Genomic DNA, 24,070 nt, shown 5'->3' with positions numbered 1-24,070 from the left:
TTTGAACTTTCAGTAAAACAATATAGAACTTGGGTAGGGTGATTTGTTTTTAATAGCCTCCACCCCAAACCCCAAGACTCTTCTACCCCCAAGAGATTAAACTCCAAAGTCCAAAGGGTGTCTGCCAGAGGTTTTGTGGAGAAGGCAGGAGAATTATATTAGGAGGGAGAGATAGATCAGCCATGATTGAATGGCGGAGTAAACTTGATGGGCCGAATGACCAAATTCTGCTCCGAACACTTATGATCTTATGAAAGTCCCAGAAGAGAATAACATTCATCCAGCAAATATGTTGCTTGATCACCAGATGCTGTTTATCAATGATTGTGGGCTTTAGAAGGCACAATATCCGAGGACGTATACGCCACTGGAGATAAATGGGGATACTATGGACAGGGTGAGCTGCTTTAAATACCTGGCAGTCCACATCACAGAGGATCTGACATGGACATCACACGCTGCCACACTGGTGAGTAAGGCAAGGCAGCGCCTTTACCACCTCAGGCAGCTGTGGTGGTAAAATTCAGAGTCTCTCTGAGGATCCTCCAGTGCATCTACTCAGGGGCTGTAGAAAGCATCTTGTCCAGCAACATCACAATCTGGTTTGGGAACTGCTCTGCCCAGGACAAGAAGGCTCTGCAGAGAGTAGTGGGTTCGGCCGAACGCACTATGGGAACTACCCTCGCCCCCCTGCAGGACCTATACACCAGGAGTGCCAGCAACATAATGAAGGACCCCTCCACCCCAGCAACGGACTGTTCCAGCTGCTATGGTCAGGCAAACGCCTCCGCTGTTATGCTATGAAAACAGAGAGGATAAGACGGAGTTTCTTCCCACAGGCCATTAGGACTGTAAACTCTTATCTCACCAGGGACTAATTTACTTTACCAAATTGCTGGGGGGGGGTTTCGAATATGTAAATACTGATTCTGTTCTATTCTGTTCTGTAGTTTTTTACACAATCCACAGGCATTGTCACTTTCATTTCACTGCACATCTTGTATGTGTATGTGACAAATAAAGTTGACTTGACTTGGAAGAGGAGATTTGTGTATGATCATGAAAATTTGACTTAAATTGGAGATCTTACAGCACAGCCTTACGGTTGTGCTGTAAGATAGACACGCTTATTGCAGGAATTACAATGAATAACTAGACACACTTTATCGGCACAGTATTAAATTATTTTATTGCTCTCTAATTTTACATAGATTTAAGTCAAATGTCAACATATCACACGGAAACAAAATAGTAAAATATGAAGAGAGAACATGTTAAGCTTCCAGCAGGGCAACCAGTTCCATGAATTCTGCAATACTTTAGTTATCTTTCAATTTTATTTTCCTCCGATCTTGATAACAGTGAAGTTGTGGATTCCAGCTGTTTCACAGGCAAAATTATTTTCAGGAAATACATTGGAGGCTAGGCTGCGAGAGAGAGGGAGTGAAGAATGGGAAGCAGATCTCAGTCGGTGATCGACGGGTGGCGCAGAGATGAAGCGGCTCATTTCAAAGTTGGAGATTGAATGCGAGCAGAGCAGGATGGTCTCCATGGTGATGGATGAATCAGCTGGAAGAGGCCACCTCGAGCACTGAATTAAGACAGAACTCTCTGCAGGAAGACTGGAATGAGGGATAGAACCAGGACTTTGGCAATGGCTGGGGTAAATCCTGCTACTCCATTACCGTCGGCAGATTCTTTTTCAGTCTTTGTTTCATTCTTGGTTGAGGTTAAGGTGGGGTCCTGTAAAAGAAAAATAGAACACGTTTCATCTCTGTACTTTTTAGAAACAGTTAACAGAAACTAAAGGGGAAAAAATGCCTCCAAAACAATAGCAACACTTTAATTGAAATCATTTGTCTGTAAGGTCTCTAGGATTGCTGCAGGATTGTCAACTCTCTGGGATGGAGCTTCCAAAAATTATGCATTGTCAATTTCCATCTGTTTGCCTTTGGTAGCCTAGATCTTAAGGAACTTCAGACCGTGGAACATTATAATCTGTAGCTTTCTCTTTCTTTAAGAATTCCCTCGTTACATGGCTCTTTGACCAAGCTTTAGTTTAAATCGCCAGATCTAATGTCTCCAAAAGTAGATTGATATCAAAGTTGGTTGTTGATGCCTTGTGCAGCACCTAGAGATCTTACAAGCTGCTGCTGTATTTTTAAAGTGATTTTAAAATAGCAAAATATCCGAAAAAGAGACATTCCTTATAACCTTTCCTTATAATTTTTGTTAGATGGTTGCATGCAAAAAATTCCTGTTACAAACTCAGTTTAGTTTAGTGATACAGGGTGGAAACAGGTCCTTCAGCCCACAGAGTCCACACCGACACGCAATCACACGCTCTGCAAAGGAAATAGTAACGTGTGTGCAAATATGCTGTCACAATCCATGTTGTTGACAGACTTTGACTAGGAGCGGCACAGGGGTAGAGTTACTGCCGTACAGCCCCAGTGACCCAGCTTTGATCCTGACTATGGGTGCTTTTGTACTTTCTCCCTGTGAATGCGTGGGTTTTCTTCGGGTGCTCCGGTTTCCTTCCACACTCCAAAGATGTACAGATTCGTACTTTAATTGTCCCTAGTGTGTAGGATGGTGCTTGTGTACGAGGTGATCGTTGGTCAGCACGGGCTCGGTGGGCCAAAGGGCCTGTTTCTAGGCTAACAAGTCTAAAGTGCATTGCACCATATAACATAATGGCTGGCAGTGATTGGCCAGAGAGAAATGACTGAATGTTTCTCGTGATCTGAAAGATGGCCGCCCAAACAGATGTCCCTGGTTGCCTTGGCTGTGGAACCAGACCCTACACAGTGCACTTTCAGAAGAAAAGGTGAATCTGTTCCCTGTGAAAGCCAATAGTTGCTAGTTTCAAGAACAGCCTTCCCCAAAAACCATCAGGCACTTGAACACTACAAACACTCCACTAATCTATGAATAGTCTTGGTTGCACAAAGGACATAGGACTTTTTGCACTAATATTGGGGTATTTTAATTTATGAAATTGTTTTTTTGTTTATAATGTTACCTATGAGTACTGTGTGTGTGTGTCAGTGCGTGTGTGTGTATCAGTGTGTGTGTGTGACTGTGTGCGTGTGCGTGTGTGTGTCAGTGCGTGTGTGTGTATCAGTGTGTGTGTGTGTGTGTGTCAGTGCGTGTGTGTGTATCAGTGTGTGTGTGTGTGTGTGTGTGTGTGTGTGTGTGTGTGTGCTCGTGTGTGTGTGTGTGTCTGTGTGCGTGCGTGTGTGTGTGTCAGTGCGTGTGTGTGTATCAGTGTGTGTGTGTGTGTCTGTGTGTGTGTGTGTGTGTGTGTGTGTGTGTGTGTGTGTGTGTCAGTGCGTGTGTGTGTCAGTGTGTGTGTGTGTGTGTGTGTGTGTCAGTGCGTGTGTCAGTGTGTGTGTGTGTGTGTGTGTGTGTGTGTCAGTGCGTGTGTGTGTATCAGTGTGTGTGTGTGCGTGCTGTCGTGCGCGTGCTCGTGCGCGTGCGCGTGTGTGTGTGTGTGTGTGTGTGTGTGTGTGTGTGTGTGTGTGTGTGTGTGTGATGAGGCAGTTGAACAACACTACTCCTGATGTGCGAGGCCAGGTTTCTGTATTGCTCACCTCATTGAATTCCTCATTTCTCCTCATTGAAACTTTCAGAATCACTTTTTTGAGATTGGCCAGCTCATTCATGACTTCTCATTGAAGCCTCTCATGCCTGAACATTTCTGTCCACAACGAGAAGTGACTCATCTCATCCCTTCGAGTGTCTGGTTTCAGTTCTTTGTAACATGGGGAATGGATGTTTTGCAGAGTCTGCATGCAGTGAGGTAGTGGGCTGCATGGGTGGTGCAGCTGGTGGAGGTGATGCTTGCTGCAATGAGACTGGAGGTAATAAGATCTGCGGCGAATCCATTCCCGTTGCTTAATAAAACCATAGAAGCTGCACCAAGTTCACAAATACTAGGAGTAGAATTAGGCCATTCGACCCATCGAGTCTACTATGCCATTCAATCATGGCTGACCACTGCCTCATAATCCCATTTTCCCGCCTTCTCCCCATAACCCTTGACACCCATTCTAATCAAGAATTTGTCTGACTAAAGAAGTTCCTCCTCACCTCCTTTCTAAAAGAGTGCCCTTTAATTTTGAAACTATGACCTCTGGTCCCAGACTCTCCCACCAGTGGAAACATCCTTTCCACATCCACCCTATCTACGCTTTCATTATTCTGTAAGTTTTAATGAGGTACATTTATCCCTCATTACCAACAGCACCAGACAGTTTACTGCCTTGTAAGCATTTCATTGTTCTATCTGGAACATGGCAATAAAACCCTCTCGATTCTTGTATGGAGAAGAGCTATATCATTAACCTTTAAACAGTTGCATAATTATTAACTCCTTTCCCTGCCACACCAAATTATCGTGCATTAATGCACCCAATAAGCTGGTCATTTATCTCACTGGCTTGTAAAAACATTGTCAAGCATCAATATGAACAGAGATGCACTTCAAACGCAAACTCTACCAGACTGCAGTATCCACAATTGCATTCCTCCACTTCACCTCCAATTTTGAATGCTCTTCTAAGACTAGACATATACAAATTTGAGGGGCATAGATTGGGTAAATGGCAGGAAGCTTTTCCCCCCGGTAGAGGTGCAAAAAGCTGGAGGCTTTAGATTTAGGGTAAGGGATAAGATTTACAAGAGATTTGAGGAAAACCTTTTTTCACCTCGAGGGTGTTTGGACTCTGGAATGAACTGGAATGAATGAGTGGGTAGTGGAGGCAGACACTCACAATATTTAATCAGTGTCTAAACAAGCCCATGATTCACCAAGTTGTAAGGAGCAATGGACCAGGTGCTGGTAAATAGGATTAGCAGAGATGGGTACATGGTGACCAGCAAGGGCATAGTGGGCCATAGGGCCTGTTTCTGTGCTGTCTGACCTTCTGACTGTGGTTAGGTATGATTTCATTTATTTGGGCTTCAAATCGTGGATATTTCGCCCCAACTCCACTCCACGTCCCTATTTTTCTCTCCTGCAAGGTTTTCCTTACAACAGAAATAAAAGCTGGTCTTCAGTCAATTTTGATTTACTCCTGACAGTGTCAAGAGAAGTTTTGGAGCATTGACACTAGGACCAGACATTTTCCCAGCCAGTTTACTGAACACCAGCGTACCAGAACCAGGAGCAATGCCCCTGTCCCACTTAGGAAACCTGAACGGAAACCTCTGGAGACTTTGCGCCCCACCCAAGGTTTCCGTGCGGTTCTCGGAGGTTTTTCTCAGTCTCCCTTCCTGCTTCCACTACCTGCAACCACCTGCAACCTCCGGAAACCGCACGGAAACGTTGGGTGGGGCGCAAAGTCTCCAGAGGTTTCCGTTCAGGTTTCCTAAGTGGGACAGGGGCTTTAACTCAGCGGGACAGGCAGCATCTCGGGAGAACATGGATAGAAGACGTTTCGGGTCAAGACTCTTCTCCAGTCTGAAGAAAGGGTCTCGACCAGAAATGTCACCTATCCATGTTCAGAGATGCTGCTTGACTTGCCGAGATACCTCAGCACTGTGTGTCCTTTTGTGTATTAACAAGCATTTACAGTACCATCAACAGAACTGCTGTCTCACAGCTCCAGAAATCTGATTTTGACCCAGACCCCGGGAGCTTACTGCATGGAGTTTGCCTCTTCTCACTGTGACTATATGCCTTTTTTCTGGGCACTTGGTTTCCTCTCACATCCCAAAGATGCATGGGTTAATAAAGTGTCGGCAAGAGGAGGTTGCTAAACTGTCCAACACCTCCGCTCGGTTCACACTAACCAACCTGATCTCCCAGTGGCCCAGCTCCTCAACTCCCCCTCTCATTCCGAATCCGACCTTTCGGTCCTGGGCCTCCTCCATGGCCAGAGTGAGTCCCACCGCAAATTGGAGGAGCAGCACCTCATATATCGCTTGGGTAGTTTACACCCCTGCGGTATGAACATTGACCTCCAATTTCAGGTAGTCCTTGCTTGCTCTCTCCTTCCCCTACCCTTCCCAGCTCTCCCACAGCCTACTGTCTCCGCCGCTTCCTTTCTTCTTCCCTCCCTCCTCCCCCCCTCGCTCGCCACACTCCCTCGCAATTTCTCACTCTCAACTCTCACCCAATATTGGCAGCCCTGCACTTTTTAGAGATATTCCCTTTGCCTAATTCATCTCTCCCCACCTTCTCTGCAACTTACAATGAGCCTGTTTTCTCATTTTACTAGTTCTCTCCTGAAATATTAACAATTTCGCTTTCAACAGATACTGCCTACCCTACTGAACGTTTCCAGAATGTTCTGGTTTTATTGCTACAGACCTTATTTCATTCATTACCTCAAGAAATAGCATTGCATAAAATAGCATATTTCCTCGGGTACTCTGTATGTGAAGGTGGTAACTGCAGCCCCCTCCTTTGATATCTTCTTGTGAAACTGTGAGCGTTTGTTTTAATAATTAAAAAAAGCCATTAGCAACCTGAGTTAGTTCATCAGCACCTAGCATCATCCTCCCATCTCCCACAGCTTAACCCTGAACTCTCAAGTCTGCATTCTCAGCCACTTACTGTACACACTGTACACTCATGACTGTGTGGACAAATTCCGCTCTCACTCCATTTACAAGTTTGCAGATGACACCATTATAATGGGCCGGATATCAATGATAAAACTGAGTACAAGAAGGAGATAGAGAGCTTAGCGACATGGTGTCAAGACAATCTCATACAATCAGCAACATGAGTCTTCAAGCTCAGGAAGTGGGGTGAATGAAGTACACACCCCACTATTTATTAATAGTGACATTGTGGAGATGGATGAGAGCTTCAAGTTCCAAGGTATAAATATCGACAGGATTCAAGGATTTGGATCAATGAATGGAGCAAGCACATTGAGAAGAGCACAAATAACATTATTAAAGAAAAATACACGTAAAACACAGAAAAACTGTCAACTATCGATAAAGTAACAATACAAAATAACGCCCCTCTGTGTATTCAAGTCTCCTGTCCCGTCACCAATCTCTCTCTCTCTCTCACCTTTTCTCTCCCCGAAGATGAAGCACATGCTCTCATGGTAGATGCATGTATTTTTATATAATATTTTTTATCTCTAAGAACAACAGGTGATTATATGTCAAACTAGCTATCCTCCTTGGTACCATAATGGTGTGAGTCACAGTATGTGTCCTATCAGACACTGAGTTAGTCTTGAAGGTAGACAAAAATGCTGGAGCAACTCAGCGGGTGAGGCTGCATCTATGATGCAGCGACACCTGCTGAGTTTCTCCAGCATTTTTGTCTACCTTCAATTTTCCAGCCTCTGCAGTTCCTTTTTAAAGAGTTAGTCTTGGTTATCTCTGGGAAACTAAAGCTTATTTTAGTGACCTTGAGGTGTCCTCATGATCTACTGGTTGAATTAGCCTAAACATTCTTCAAAATCATCATCTTGTTTTCCTAAGCAGGGTTAGGTAAATGCTATGTTGCTAATTTAGCTGACAACTCAATTTTTACGACATTTCGTAACGACATTTCGTTCAGACCGTAAGGTCTGAATGACAAATAAAGAATTTAATTCTAATTCTAAAAACTCAATTTTAGCTGACATATATGTATATGTATATATGTTTAAACCTTACATTACACCAATATTTTCCCTTTTTGCACTACCTGATGTATTCATCTTACGAATGATTTGTACGAATAGTAGGCAAATTAAAGTCTTTCCCTCTATCTTGTAACACATGACAATCATTTTTTTAGTTTAGTTTAGTTTAGCATAGATATACAGCACGAAACATGCCCTTCGTCCCAATGAGTCCGCACCGACCAGCAAACCCCGTACACTAACACTATCCTACACACTCTAGGGACAACTTTCAATTTTACCATGCCAATTAATCTACAAACCTGTATGTATTTGGAGTTTGGAGGAAACCGGAGCACACAGAGAAATCCCATGCAGGTCATGGGGAGAACGTACAAACTCCGTACAGACAGCACCCGTAGCCAGGATCGAACCCTGGTCTCTGGCGCTGTAAGGCAGCAGCTCTACCTCTGTGCCACCGTGCAGTCCAATAATAAACCTATCCCTTTAAGGTTATACAAGAGACCAATGAAAAAGACTTAGCTGGACTTCAACGACACTGGCTATGTAGACAACATGGAAGACATTTAAATGCCCACCATCACCCCAGTCTGATGTTAATAATTAGATAACAAACACCATAGGTTAGGGAAACTGGGAAGTCAAAATCAGGAAAGGCTGATGATGTGGGTTGTGTTGAATAATAGAGTTGTAGATCATGTGAGCTGTAGATAACCAGTGCAAATGGTTCAAGGGGAAATTAGATGCGTTTCCAGTGCATCGAAGTTGGGTGGGAAGGGGGGCGAGTGTGAAGAAGGAATGTGACTGAGTAAGGTGGGATTAAATATCACTATGAAAAAGAATGGGCCTGCTCTGCACACAGTTCAGTTTAGTTTATTGTCACCTGTACTGAGGTACAGTGAAACGCTTTTGTTGCGTGCCACCCAGTCAGCAGAATTTGCAGAATGCCCTGTTTGAAGATCCATTTCAATATTACAGCTCTCCTCAGAAATTAAAAATGTGCAGTAGTGGCATGCCTCGGCAAGGCCACCAGCATAATCCCACCCCGAACACTCCCTCTTCTCCCGTCTCCCATCAAGCAAGAGGTAAAGAAGTGTGAACATACTTAGCTCCAGATTTAGGGACAATTTCTTTCCAGCTGTTATCAAACAAATGAACCATCCAATCACCAACTAGGGAGCAGTCCTGACCTACCATCTACAACATTGGAGACCCTTGGACTGTCTTCAATCAGACTTTATCTTGCACTAAATGTTATTCCCTGTATCCTGCATCTGTACACTGTGGATGGCTTGATTGTAATCATGTATAGTCTTTCCGCTGCATGGGTGGCAAGCAGCAAAATAGCTTCTTACTGTACTTCGGTGCACGTGACAATAAACTAAATTAAACTAAGGGCTCTGGATCTGTTGCTGACCTGACAGGTGCTGTGGGTAGGAAAATCTCCAAGCATGCTGGCACTGGGTGGAAGGCACTATGGCACGAATGAAGGACTTTGAAGAGGTGCTAAGTGGGAAATAGCATTTGTGATCTGACACACACCGATTCTTCTAAAAGAGTGATATTGCTATAACATTTTGAGGGGAGACCTGTTAGAAATATATAAAATTATGAAAGTGGAGGGGATCTATTACACACAGGAACACTGAAGTCATCAAGCATGAAAAGCTAAAACAAAAATGCAGGTGCTGAGAAGATTGAAATATAATCAGAGAATGCAAGAGTCACCAAGCGCAGCTGTGGAAAGAGAAACAGTTAACATTGATAATAAATAACCCATGTCAGAAATGGGATAGAGAGAAAATAAGATAATTTAAAACATTTTTAAAGTTAGTGTTTAATTAGAAGACCTTTGGACAGGTTCCTGGATAGGAAAGGTATAGAGTGATGTGGGCCAAACAAAGGCAGGTGGGACTGGTATAGATGGGGCGTCTTGGTTGCCATGGGCAAGTTGTTCCCCGTTGTATGACTCTTTGGCTGAGTTGCAGAAGGGATGGGGAGGAATGGATAGGGGATATCTCTCTTAAAGTTAAGCCAGCGTTATCATAGTGGCAATCTATTGATGAAGCCATCTGATTGATAGATTAATGCAGGGGTCGGCAACCTACGGCCCGCGGGCTAAATGCGGCCCGTAACTCAAAATCATTCGGCCCACAGGTATATTTTTTTCCCGCAAGCCACCGGCCCGCAATGGTATCTTTTTTACTCAGCGCGCCCCTGACCCAATCCGGCCAGCAGACAGAGAGGGGTGAGTCCGTAATGGGCGTCTCGCAAGCAGCCTGTCGTGGCCCTTCTGTTTTGAGTGTGTGTTAAGGGTATGTTTTGGTGTTTTTTCTAAGTCGTATGTGGGGGAGGGGGCGGGCAATAGGGGGAAACTTTTCTTATTGTGTTCCAATCCGTCCTGAGTTTCGATCATCCAACGAGAGGGTCTGAACATCGGGCCGTCAGCACAGTGATGAATGTTGATTCCACTGTAGTCGATGCTAATGTTAAATGGTTGTGTTAAATTGAATCGTTGTTTTTTTGCACAATAAATGCAAAGTTGATTTAAAGATTTTTGAGGGTCGTTTCAATACTAGTGTCTCAAACTAACTCCCATTTTCAGTAGACATAATCTATCTATCTATCTATCTATCTATCTATCTATCTATCTATCTTTAAAACTGTGTGTGTGTCTGGCTGTGTGTGTGTCTGGCTGTCTTGTGGGTGCCACATTCGGCCTTTGATTCCATGCTACGCCAGCACTCTGTCATTAAACTCCGTCATTTTTTCCATGTCGCTAGCTCATTCATTTTACATCCGATTTTGCACTCCTCAAAACTTTTTGTCTTTTTATGTACCCATTTTAAAATAAAATCATACACCCCACTCCACTCCACTCACTCATTTTGTCGCCTCCTGCTGGCCAGCGACCATAACAGCTTGAGCTTGAGTTAGAGGACCATGTCTCCCGTGGGGGCTACGGGTAGGGAACGGGTGCACTTGGTCTAGTATTTCTTAAATATATAAATATGTCAAAGTTCCCCAACCGCTCACAGACCTGGGACCCGGTCTCTGGGTAGAACCGAGTTGCCAACCCCTGGATTAATGAGTGCAGATAGAATGAGAGAAATCAAACCAAGCGGCATTGCCAAATGCAAGTCAGAGATGTAGGAGACGCCCAGGAAATCAGACACCCATCAGTACACGGGGAAAACAAAACCGAGTTAATATCACAGATATATAACTCACTCCAAATTGTGAAAAGTTAAATTTCCGATAGAGTTTGTGTAGATGACTCGAAGACCTAAATAACTAAAGCAAGCCGGGAAATGAAAAAAATACAGAAACAAAGAACTGCTGATGCTTTGGTTAATACACAAAAGGACACAAAATGCTGCAGTAACTGAGCAGGTCAGGCAGCATCTCTGGAGGACATGGATAGGTGACATTTAGGGTCAAGACCCTTAAATAGAGACACCTAAATATAGCATTTATAACAATTTTACAGTAAATGAAATAAATATTGGACACATGGGATTCAGGTGAAAGTTGTCAAAAACAAGTATTCAGCAATTAGTTATTGTTTTATTAACCGTCCTTCAATAAATATTCAAGTCGTCTTTTTTTTTCAAACAGCGTTCGTTCTGCATTATCTAAGGCTCCAGTTTAGTTTAGATTATTGCAAAGATCCTATAAGTTTATTGGTTTATTGTCCGCTATAGGATCTTTGGTATATTGTCACGTGTACAGTGAAAAGCCTTTTGTTGCTTGCTAACCAGTCAGCAGAAAGACAATACATGATTACAATCGATTCATTCACAGTGGATAGATAGATGATATGGGAATAACGTTTAGTGCAAGGTAAAGCCAGCAAAGTCCGATCGAGGATAGTCCGAGGGTCATCAAAGAGGTAGATAGTTCAGCGCTGCTCTCTGGTTGTGGTAGGATGATTCGGTTGCCTGATAACTTAATGATAGCGTACAAATATAAATATAGAAACAAATGTAACTTTTACAAGGTTTGCAAACCTTAATGTGTAAGCATTCAGTTACAAACATTTGTCACATCCTGTGGAACAACTTGATCCAACAACAATTTCCGTTGTTACTCTTCAACAAAAAACCACAATCGCCAGAAGTATCAAGTCCAAGCGCCGACTATTTTAAATTCAATGTAACTCGCACCCACTAGATTTAAATAGGATTAGGAGGCAGAGATCAGGCATTGAATGACGGAGTAGACTCGATGGGCCGAACGGCCTAATTCTACTCCTATAGAAACATAGAAAATAGGTGCAGGAGTAGGCCATTCGGCCCATCGAGCCTGCACCGCCATTCAAATATGATCATGGCCGATCATCCAACTCAGCATCCCGTACCTGCCTTCTCTCCATGATCCCTTTAGCCACAAAGGCCACATCTAACTCATTCTTAAATATAGCCAATGAACTGGCCTCAACTACCTTCTGTGGCAGAGAATTCCAGAGATTCACCACTCTCTGTGTGAAAAATGTTTTTCTCATCTCGGTCCTAAAAGACTTCCCCCTTAAACTGTGACCCCTTGTTCTGGACTTCCCCAACATCGGAACAATCTTCCTGTATCTAGCCTGTCCAACCCCTCAAGAATTTAGTAAGTTTCTATAAGATCCTCCCTCAATCTTCTCAATTCTAGCGAGTACAAGCCGAGTCTATCCAGTCTTTCTTCATATGAAAGTCCTGACATCCCATGAATCAGTCTGGTGAACCTTCTCTGTACTCCCTCTATGGCAAGAATGGCTTTCCTCAGATTAGGAGACCCAAACTGTACGAAATACTCCAGGTGTGGCCTCACCAAGACCCTGTACCACTGGAGTAGAACCTCCCTGCTCCTATACTCAAATCCTTTTGCTGTGAATGCTAACATGCCATTCGCTTTCTTCACTTCCTGCTGCACCTGCATGCCTACTTTCAATGACTGGTGTACCATGACACCCAGGTCTCGTTGCAGTTCTCCTTTTCCTAATCGGCCACCATTCAGATAATAGTCTACTTTCCTGTTTTTGCCACCAAAGTGGATAACCTCACATTTATCCACATTATACTGCATCTGCCATGCATTTGCCCACTCACCCAACCTATCCAGGTCACCTTGCAGCCTCCTAGCATCCTCCTCACAGCTAACACTGTCCCCCAGCTTCGTGTCATCCGCAAACTTGGAGATGTTGCATTCAATTCCCTCGTCCAAATCATTAATATATATTGTAAATAGCTGGCTTCCCAGCACCGAACCTTGCGGTACCCCGCTAGTCACTGCCTGCCATTCTGAAAAGAACCCGTTTACTCCTACTCTTTGCTTCCTGTCTGCCAGCCAGTTCTCTATCCACATCAATACTGAACCCACAATACCGCGTGTTTTAAGTTTGCATGCTAATCTCTTATGGGGGACCTTGTCGAAAGCCTTCTGAAAGTCCAGATATAACACATCCACTGGTTCTCCCGTATCCACTCAACTAGTTACATCCTCGAAACTATAACTTGTGAATTTCAAAAAGACGAATAACGTTTAAAAAAAAAATTACAAACGGAGTCTAGAAACACTGACTGAAACCGTTATCAATTTGTAAAATCTGTTTCAGCGTCGGAAAGAATCTACCAGTTTTCATTGATTAAAAGATTGATTGAATTGCAAGATAAAGCAAGGAAACCTCGGACCCCCGCGGACCATCGACCGCTCGTTTTGTGCAACCCCGCTTTCTCATCCACACTTTAGAGGCAATTTACAGAGGCCAATTAACCAACAACCCCGCATGTCTTCGAGACGTGGAAGGAAACCAGAGCACCTGGAGGGATTCCACGTGGTCTTCGTCTTTTGCTCGGCGATTAGAGTTAAAAAGGACGCTCTCAAACACAAAATGGGAACGATCCCAGTTATATTTTCGATGAATAGGACAATTCAGAAACAGCAGGATAGTGATTCAAATGCCGGAGGGAATAAACTGGCCGTACAGTGACCGACGGAGCAAAAACAAAATAACGTTTTGCAAGAACACCTTTGGAATCGTGAACAAAACACAAAGTGCTAGAGGAACTCAGCGGGTCAGGCAGCATCTGTGGAGGGAATGGACAGACGATGTTTCGGGTTGGAACCCTTCTTCAGACTTCAGTCCAAAATCCTGGTGTTAGACACTGACTGAAACTCTCCAGACTTCAGTTTGAAGATGTGCCCCGACCCGAAATGTCCCGCTGAGTTCCTCTAGCACTTTGTGTTGTGTTCAAGATTCCAACCAAAGATCCTATAGGATCTTTGATTCCAACATCTGAAGTCCCTTCGGTCTTCAGTAACTGAGGGAGGTATTCTAAAGACACGTGCTCGTGTCAACGCCAAGACACATTGAAATAAATCTAATGTCGTTATTTATTAAACGTATTCAAACATGTTTTAACGTACTTGGATGAACCATAATCCCAAGACTCTCATCACATTGCTAAACTCACGAAAGTAAATTTCAATAATATTATTGCTTGATATTTTTGACAGAACTTCGTTATCTCGTGGCTTTGTTTATTCCATCCATTATTGCCCCACCCAAACATTGTAAGAACTTTACTACTAAGCCAACAATCATTTCTCAGGTTCTGAACCAAATCGGTGTCATCTTGTACTGATGAGTGCATGCACTGCAAGTTTGAATTGTTAAGAGTTTCTGTACCTCGGCTCCCAAAACGCTCACAAAAGCCACGATGCAGCAAATGAAGGCGCAGATCCAGATTCTGTTCAGCATCGTGGGACCTCAGCTGTTGATGCAAACACGAAGAATAAAAGACACAGAACACCGGCAGCACCACAAAACCGTTTGCAACTCTTGAGCTGAGCTCAGCGGAAACCTACCCAAATTGAAGTGATTGGGCGAGGGAAGGGAGGGGCGGTGAGGTTGGAGTTAAGAACTTGTAAAGCGTTACCAACATATACTGTGTGTGAAACGCATACTCACTTTGTGAACTAACCCCAGCGTTTCGAGATGAATCTTCAATCCGCAGTTGACGCCCTTGGACAGAGCTGATAATTCGATAGATCTAGATTTAACTCGGCTCACCAAAATGAAGAGGACACATTGTGCTTCACACATGCAGCATTGTCCTGAAAACCAAAGTCTACTTTATAGCAAAAAGAATGAATAATCTTTCACATAAAACATTATAAAACACGCTTGGGCGGTTTACGGAAAATAGACACAAAAAGCTGGAGTAATTCAGCGGGCCAGGCAGCATCTCTGGAGAAAAGGAATATGCGACGTTTCGGATCGAAACCCTTTATGGAGAGACTAGACCAAGGGGGACCCGTTGGGTCCCATAGAACAAATGAAACACATACATGTAAAAAGTAATGAAGGTCAAGAAAAGGTGGAGCCCACAATGGTCCATTGTTGGCTGTGGGGTAGGTGATAACGAGTTATACAGACAGTAAAACGTATGACGACAAGGGTGGGGGAGGGACAATGGGGGTGCAAGGGTTATTTGAAGTTAGATAAATCAATATCACTGGGTTCTAAACTTTCTCTAATTTCAAGTAACTCCCAGCATTCCCTCTCTCTCCGTCTCGCCCCAACCTAGTCGTCCTGCCAGTACCACTGTTCATATCCAAATATCCCTTCATTATCACCTCTTCCACAGCCAAAAATGGGCCATTTTGGGCTCCACCTTTCCTTGATCATTGGTGCTGGCTCTGATTTCTTTTGAACCTTTTCATATCTCTAGTCCCCCTCCGCCCCGCCCCCCGACTCTCAGTCTGAAAGGTTTCAACCCGAAACATAACCTATTCCTTTTCTCCAGAGATGCTGCCTGACCCGTTGAGTTACTCTGGCATGTTGTGTCTGTCTTCAGTGTAAAGCAGCATTTGCAGTTTCATCCTACACAGGAATTTAATTGGACGGGCAACAAGATTTAATTATCTCAATGTTGGCCTTTTATTCTTTTAAAGTGTGACTCATAATTTATATTAAGAAATGTCACGTTCAGTTGTGACAAATTATATATGTAGGAAAATATCTCTGCATGAGGAAATGTTACAATGTTCAACCAACTTGGAAACAATTAGGTTAGAATGTGGCAGTAACCATTCTACCAAGTGTTGAAGGTACACAGAGCAACTGTGTGCCTTCTGTGATCTGTGATCTGTGGTAACAATATGGCAAAGAGATAAGGAAGACATTTGCATATTATATATATATTAAGATAATGTAATTTTTTTTAATGGTCAGGTTCCCCCCCTAAAATGACACTAGTCATGTGCTGTGTCTGACAAGGAGTATATGCAAGTAAGATTATTCCAAAAAGTTGTGGGTCTGTTGGAACAAATTAATGGACAGATTGTACGTTCCCACTGACTGCGTGAGATTTCTCCACGTGCTCCGTTTTCCTCACATATTCCAAAGGCTAGCAAGTTAAATGGCGACTCTAAATTGCCCTCTCGTGTGTAGGACATAGAACTAGTGTACAAGTGATCATTGGTCAGTGCGGATAGGTTGACCGAAGGGCCCGTTTCCATGCTGTGCCTCTAAACTAACCCAAACTAACATTACTACCTAGTTTAGAAGGTTGCTAACCATGTCAGTGTATTTAGTTTAATTTAGATTTGTTTAATTTATTGTCATGTGTACCGAGATACAGTGAAAAGCTTTTGTTGCATGCTAACCAGTCAGCGGAAAGACAATACATGATTACAATCGAGCCATTTATAGTGTATAGATACATGATAAGGGAATATGGTTTAATGCAAGGGTTTGTCCTCAGTAACATTACATTTTACAAATTCAGAGGGAGTTTACAATACTTTCAATGGGAAAGTTAGGGTGGCCAATGTCACATATGCAATTTGTACAGTCATAGAGCAAAGGAAGAGGCCCTTCAGCCTATCCTACCAATGCCAACCCTTAAATACCCTTCTATACTAATCTAATTTACCACTCCTTTGTCCCTGTGTGTATTCTTATTGGCATTTCAAGTGCCCTTCCAAATGCTTCTTAAATATGAGAGTACATGCGTCCATTCATGGGCAGTGTGTTTTTGATTCTGTGGGTGAAAAATACCCTCAGATCACTTCTGGATCTCTTAGATCTACGGTCTAAAAAGAGGCCTACAGGAGCAGGGATGCAGACCTCTACAGGCAGGCCAAGTACAAGCTGAGAAGAGGAATCAGAGCTGCCAAGGAAAGGTACTCTGAGAAGTTGAGGAGCAAGTTCTCAGCTAGTGACTCTTCTTCAGTTTGGAAGGGCTTGCAAGAAATTACCAGCTACAAGAGGAAAGCCCCCCGCTCTTTGGACAATCGTCAGCTGACCAATGACCTGAATGAGTTTTACTGCAGGTTTGAAAATCAGAAACATAACCCTGGTACCCCCTACCCCTGTCCCCAACCAACACAGCCAGACCCCATTCTACAAAGAATGAACTCTGCACCCTCTCCTTCCTATTCACCACTTTACACCTACTTAAGGCAAGACTCCAGTATGAAAAGAGTGGACCATTTCCCACCCCAATCAAACACTTCAACCCACTCACAGCCTGACCTCATTGTGCAAAGACTAGACCCTTCTATCCCCCTCCAATCACCACTTCATACCCAATCTCCTACACCCTCCATCATCAATAACAAAAATAGAAGAGGTGGAGAGGCTTTTCAGAGGACAAAAAAGCCAGAAATCTCCAGGACCTGACAATGTTTCCCCCTCTAAGTTCTGTGCCAAACAGTTGGCACCGGTATATACAAACATTTTTAACAAGTCCCTGCAAACATGTACTGTCCCTGCCTGCTTCAACGTCTCCACTATTGTCCCTGTACCCAAAAAGGCAAGGATTACTTGTCTTAAGGACTACAGGCCTGTCGCACTGACCTCTGTAGTCATGAAGGCACTCGAAAGGCTTGTGCTGGCCAAGCTGAAAAATATCACAAATTCCCTGCTGGACCCTCTGCAGTTCTGTGGATGATGCAGTCAACCTGGGCCTGCACTTCTTCCTAGAGCACCTGTACTGCCAGGGGACCTATGTGACGATCCTGTTTGTTAATTTTAGCTCTGCATTCAACACCATTGTGCCAGAGCTACTACACTCCAAACTTTCCGAGTTGACTGTGCCTGAACCCCTCAGTCGGTGGATCACCAGCTTCCTGACAGACAGGAAGCAGCATGTGAGGCTGGGAAAGCACAGCTCGGACCCGCAAACGCTCAGCATAGGAGCACCGCAAGGCTGCGTACTCTCACCTCTCCTCTACACCAACGACTGCACCTCCACAGACACCTCTGTCAAGCTTCTCAAGTTTGCGGACGACACAACCCTGATTGGACTGATCCAGGATGGGGAGGAATCTGCCTACAGACAAGAAGTGTCACAGCTGGCGTCCTGGTGCCATCGCAACAACCTAGAGCTCAATGCTCTTAAGACAGTGGAATTGATTGTAGACTTTAGGAGAGCTACCCATCCCCTCACCCCACTCACCATCAACAACACCACAGTCACATCTGTGGAGTCTTTTAAGTTCCTGGGAACCATCATCTCCAAGGACCTTAAGGGGGGACCTTAATCGATTCCACAGTCAAAAACAGGATGTACTTCCTACGGCAGCTGAGGAAGCAATCTGCCACAGGCAATTATGGTCCCATTCTACACGGCCATCGTAGAGTCTGTTCTCACCTTCTCCATCATGGGCTGGTTTGGCTCAGCCACCAAGCACGACGCCTGGAGGCTGCAGCGAATCATCCGATCAGCAGAGAAGGTTATTGTCTGCAACCTTCCCTCCATTGATGAACTGTACACTGCAAGGGCCAGGAAGCGAGTGGGCAAGATCATCTCTGACCCCTCTCACCCTGGCCACAAACTCTTTGAATCACTTCCCTCTGGAAGGCGACTCCAGATTGTCAAAGCTGCCACAGCCAAACATAAAAAGATTTTATCCACGAGTAGTTGCTCTACTCAACAGCCAAAAATCTGTAGCCTCCCTTTGATCTGGTATTTTGTTGGTTCACATGCTTGATCAATGGTGTTTTATCATTAATGTTTTATTATTATTAATGTTTAATGTTTTCTGAGTCATTCGTAACTGCCACTGTATGTCATGTTGTTACTTGTGGGCGGAGCACCAAGGCAAATTCTATGTATGTGAATACTTGGCCAATAAACTTACTTACTTACTTACTTTTCACGTTAAACCTATGGAATGAAAAAAAAATTACTGATGAATAGATTGGATAAAACTTGTAAAAGCACAAAGTGCAAGCGGAATTCAGTGGGTCAGGTTACATCTGTGGAGGCAATGAACAGACGATGTTTTGTGTTGGGTTCGAGAATGAAGGGTTCTGACCTGAAATGTTATCAGTCCATTTCCCTCCACAGATGCTGCCTGATCTACTGAGTTCCACCAGCACTTTTTGTTTTGCTCAAGATTCCACCATCTGCAGTTTCTTGTGGCTCTACTGGTTAGGTATACCTGCTCTGTAATAGAGGTTGCAACATCCCATAGACTGGTACATGGTGGATAGAACAGGCTTGGTGGGATATGGACCAAACACGTGCAGGTGCAATGTGCAATTGGGACATGTTGGTTGGTGTGGTCAAGTTGGGCCGAACGGCCTGTTTCCACACTGTATCATTCTGTGACCTAAAAGGTTAACCTTTTCTCTTTCTATGGGTACAGCTAAACCCGTGGTGATGTTCTTGCATTTTCTGTTTTTATTTCAGCTTTTCCAGCATCAGCAAATTGATATTTATTTTTCATACCTGGTCTATAATTGAGTATGTTCGCCTGATTTCACTCTACTAAACAACGTACCTCGGTGACTGCCAATCACCCCCCCCGGACACTTATTATTTATTTTTTATTCAAATCGTTTGCTATGTCGCTCTTCAAGGGAGATGCTAAATGCATTTCGTTGTCTCTGTACTGTACACTGACAAGGACAATTAAAATTGAATCTGAATCTGAATCTGAATCTGAATCTGATTTATAATGAGGGGGAATTGCTTGGTCTTGTACCTATAGGAGCAAGGGACTACAAGATGGTCTGAAGAAGGGTTTCCCCGAAACGTTACCCATTTCCTTCGCTCCATAGATGTTGCTGCACCTGCTGAGTTTCTCCAGCATTTTTGTGTACCTTCGATTTTCCAGCATCTGCAGTTCCTTCTTGAACACTACAAGAATGCTGGTTTACAAAAAAAGACACAAAGTGTTGGAGTAACTTTGGTGGTCAGGCAGCATCTCTGGAGATCATGGATAGGGTGACCCGTTCTTCAGAGATGCTGCCCAAAGATACAAGAGGAGTATCGAGTATCTAGTATCTTTGATGCTGCCTGGTCCGCTGAGTTACTCCAGCACTTTGAGTCCTGCAATTGGATCTGGTTTGTCCATGGATGATCATTCCCACCTGTAGCAAGGCAGCATCACGTGGTCTGTTCACAGGTTGTGCCTGATCCCTGATTGGACGTGACTGGTCACTGGGGGGAAGACCAATCGCCGTGGACATTAATTCCAAGTCGGCGCAACCAATCACCTCCTCGCTTTTTGTTTGTCCTTAGCAACACGGTGGACAATACGGCGGCGGACGCATAGCAACCAAGTTGGGGTCGGAGCTCTGGGTCAAGGCGGCGGGAGGGGGGGTGGGGGGGAGAGAGTCCTGGCAGAATGGTCAATGGTCATCAAGGGGGAAAGCAATGGCGGTGGGGGCAGGTTAATGGTTAACGGAGGGGGAGGAGGGAGGAGGGAGTGAACACGGGGACGGGCTACTGGATTACAGGGTCAGCAGCAGTGTCTTGGTTACTGGGCAGCGAGGAAGGTCTGGAGACTTCTCAGTTAGCAGGGTGGGAGAAGCTAGTGGGGTCTAGAGTCTGCTCATTTGTCTTGGAAGAGAGTGGCTGGGGATCTGGGCACTGGTCAGTGCAGTTAAGGCCAGAAGGTGGATTGAGCATCGGATATTGGAAGGACAATGAGCTCTCCGCTGTCATCTCTGGGAAAGCTGAGGAAAGTCTCGCTGCACCTGCCGGAGCTGCAGGGTCGCGGGTAAGTAAGGTTTGCATTATTTATTCACTTGTTTTTGCTTCGAATAAATGGATGCAACACACACACACACACACACACACACACACACACACACACACACACACACACACACACACACACACACACACACACACACACACCCCCCCACACCCACACCCCACACACACACACACACACACACACACACACACACGTATTGTAAATTATGTGAGATTAATTGCTGCTGTCCAGTGGTCCACAGATCAGCTCGAGCGAGTTACAACAGTTACAACGAGTGGGAATAAGCAAGCCTTTTTTAGGTTGACTAGTGAAGCATCAGTGGCTTGGACAGCTGCTGTCCTAGAAGGATCAAATGTTATATCTCCATATTTGCTGCTGATGACAAAACTAGGTTAGATTGTGAGTAGGGAGAAGAATGTAAAGGGGCTCCAGTGGGTCTACTTCAGCTTCTGCAGTTCCTTTTTGAACATTTTGACTACTCCATCATCTGCAGTTCCTTCTTGAACATTTGTCTACTCCACTGCGATATCTCCTCAAGGTATGCCTACTTTAAAGAAGTTCTCCTCCTCCCTCCGAAGACAGTTTTCCTCCTCTTCCTTTCTTCTCCCCGCCCGCCCCCTACATCAATCTGAAGAAGGGTTTCGGCCTGAAACGTTGCCTGTTTCCTTCGCTCCATAGATGCTGCCTCACCCGCTGAGTTTCTCCAGCACTTTTGTCTACCTCCAGGCGGTTAGGTTGAGTGAATGTGCAAGAACTTGGCAAATGCAATATAACGTTGAAGGCTGAGGTTATCCATTTTAATGCATGGACTAGAAAAGCAGAGCATTTTGATATCTTCTCTTTTCTAATATTGACACAGTTTTCACCATATTTTCTAATCAACATTTGAAGCTGCACTTTTTAACTTTGTGTAATATTATAGGCATGTCCTTGAGTCACACCTGTACAATAAAGACTCCCAACACAAATCCTCTCCCTGTTCGAGTTTTGGAGTAGTTCCATAGAATAAATTCACTTCCCAAGACAGTCAAAAGGCTAATATTTTAAAGAACGTTGATTATGGTATGGTGGTGTCACAGCCAAGCTGACCTGATCTGTATGTAAAGGGAAGTTACAGTGATAACCCACTTTTGTATCCTCATCCAAATTAATTGCATGATGGGCTGATTATGCTGTTTTTCATGAGTTTATGTCCACCATTTATTCCTATATTTAAAACTGACAACATTCAAAATAAATTAAAGACAAAATAACAGCCTTGCACCAACATTGCGTCAGGACATATTGCATCATCCACCCGCTGTCTCATCATTTAAGTTAACATTTTGTGAATTCACAAAATAGTTATCTAGCCATTCACAAAATGGCTTGCACTCCAAAGAGGAAAACAAAGACCATAACCTTGCATCAACATTGCTCTAAGTCCCAGCAGGAGATCACAAAGTTGGTAGGGGTGAGGCAAGTGCGACTGCATAAGGAAGACAACTCTGAGATGAGGCCTTGCTGATTCAGGAGAGTAAGGAGGATCTGAGAAAGACAAGTGATGCTCCGAAGAAAGATTTGAGGCACCAGGAGTTTCTATAAACTCAAACACCCTGCACTGATGCCTCGTTGAAGTCATTTGTACAGCCGGAAAACACAACTTCTAAATGCTGCGATAAAGAAGAAACAATACCAGTGGACCACGTGAGGACTGGAGAAAAGTATTATTCAGTGACAAAAGCGATTTCCTGGTTTGTGGCCAATGTACCATGTTCTGAGATCACCCAAAGAGCTAGTGAGAAAATGCCACATTGACCAATAGACAATAGGTGCAGGAGTATGCCATTCGCCCTTTCGAGCCAGCAGCGCCATTTCTGTGTTTGCATCTTCCCTGGCTATACAATGATGGTACATCTCCAATGTTTGCAAAATTGATAGCCCTCTCAACTGTGTCTCATTTGCATACAATACTTTTGGTTTGTCCTTACTTTCATCCTACCAATTTCCACATTCAGTGAATTATGTTACATGACCATCAAGGATGCCTATCGCTCTATCCCTCGCCCTCACTTCGGTAAATCCAACCATACTGCGATGCTGCTTCTTCCTGCCTACAGGCAGCAATTAAAGAGCGCACCCCCAGAGGTGAGGACTGTAGAAAAATGGTCGGGGGGGGGGGGGGGGGGGGGGGCAGAGGAACATCTCCAGACTGAAGAAGGGTCTCAACCCGAAACGTCGCCCATCCCTTCTCTCCATAGATTCTGCCTCACCCGCTGAGTTTCTCCAACATTTCTCTGCAGGACATCGTTGTTCAGTTGCATGAGCAATTCTGAGCCTCCAGTCACCTGTCATTTAATTCACAACCACACTCCCACTTTGACCTCTCCATCTTTGGCCTCCTACATGCTTCAGTAATGCTTAACATAAGAACTAAGAACAGCACCTCTTATTTCATAGTATGTTGAAGCCCTTAAGACTTGATACTGAATTTAAAAAAAATTAAGTACGCACACCCCTTTTTCTTTCTCTTTTTATTTTACTTTTCTGCCTCCTATTGCCAATTTATAAAGCAATTATTACCTTGATAACTTTGATCTGCAACCTTTTGCAGACATTCTCTCTGTTGTCTCCACTCTTTGTCTCCACCTCACTCCACTCTCCACATTTTTTCACTTGTCTCGTTCTGGTGAAGGATCTTTGAACTTAAATGAAATGCCAACTCTGTTTCTTTCCCCAAAGATGCCAAGACCTTCCAGCATTTCTGTTTATATGTGTTACAGTTTTAATTTTCTGTTTATATTCTCCACAGCAAACAAGTTGTCTGCTTTGAAGAGAACTATACAGGTAGGACAGACCAATTGTCTCCTTCACTACCAAACTCTAAACCATCAATATTCCTCATAGATGTCTGCTGATAAGTCTAGCACCTTTCAGTGTGCTACTGATCATTTGCACTTTCAAGGAACTATTGACCTACAATTGACTGCTGGATGAAAAGAGGTAAAGGTCCATTCTCATGATTCCATCTGAAATATTCCTGTCCGGCGGTGGATCATTGGTGCAGAGGCTAGGACAATTCCCTGCAGATTTTCATCAGGTTTGGCACAGACTCCTGGCAGTATCCAATCTGCACACTCAAGTAACACTCAGATTGCCATGACAACAGTTTCATTTGAATCTGATGAACGAAGGGTTAGAAACATAGAAACATAGAAATTAGGTGCCAGGAGTAGGCCATTCGGCCCTTCGAGCCTGCACCGCCATTTAATATGATCATGGCTGATCATCCAACTCAGTATCCCGTACCTGCCTTCTCTCCATACCCTCTGATCCCCTTGGCCACAAGGGCCACATCTAACTCCCTCTTAAATATAGCCAATGAACTGGCCTCAACTACCCTCTGTGGCAGAGAGTTCCAGAGATTCACCACTCTTAGTTAGTTAGGAGTTGCAGAGGAACGATGTATTAGGAACATAATCAAG

The 24,070-nt window shown here is 44.1% G+C and overlaps 1 protein-coding gene and 1 long non-coding RNA gene across 3 annotated transcripts in view; one reads left to right on the top strand and one right to left on the bottom strand.

Moving 5' to 3' along the window:
• Nucleotides 1-1,170: 1,170 nt before the first annotated feature.
• Nucleotides 1,171-15,014, bottom strand: LOC129709819 (uncharacterized). Its single transcript, XR_008725577.1, has 2 exons — nucleotides 14,275-15,014; nucleotides 1,171-1,743 (listed from the first exon to the last, which is right to left on the bottom strand). It is a non-coding gene; the product is annotated as an uncharacterized LOC129709819 (long non-coding RNA).
• A 5,270-nt stretch (nucleotides 15,015-20,284) lies between these two features.
• The window catches only part of ubxn11 (UBX domain protein 11), a 44,629-nt gene continuing 40,843 nt past the window's right edge, over nucleotides 20,285-24,070 (top strand). The window contains exons 1-2 of one of the 2 annotated variants that reach the window (XM_055656424.1): nucleotides 20,285-20,606; nucleotides 23,398-23,432. In XM_055656424.1, coding sequence (XP_055512399.1) covers nucleotides 20,533-20,606; nucleotides 23,398-23,432 — 109 coding nt within the window. In that variant the 5' untranslated portion in view covers nucleotides 20,285-20,532. The remainder of the gene's footprint in view (nucleotides 20,607-23,397; nucleotides 23,433-24,070) is intronic. The other variant, XM_055656425.1, reaches the window with a different exon arrangement.

The sequence above is a fragment of the Leucoraja erinacea genome, chromosome 26, assembly GCF_028641065.1.
Source record: "Leucoraja erinacea ecotype New England chromosome 26, Leri_hhj_1, whole genome shotgun sequence".
Classification (NCBI taxonomy): Eukaryota; Metazoa; Chordata; class Chondrichthyes; order Rajiformes; family Rajidae; genus Leucoraja; species Leucoraja erinaceus.
The sequence above is the reverse complement of the archived record's forward strand: the minus strand, read 5'-3'. Positions and strand labels throughout refer to the sequence as shown.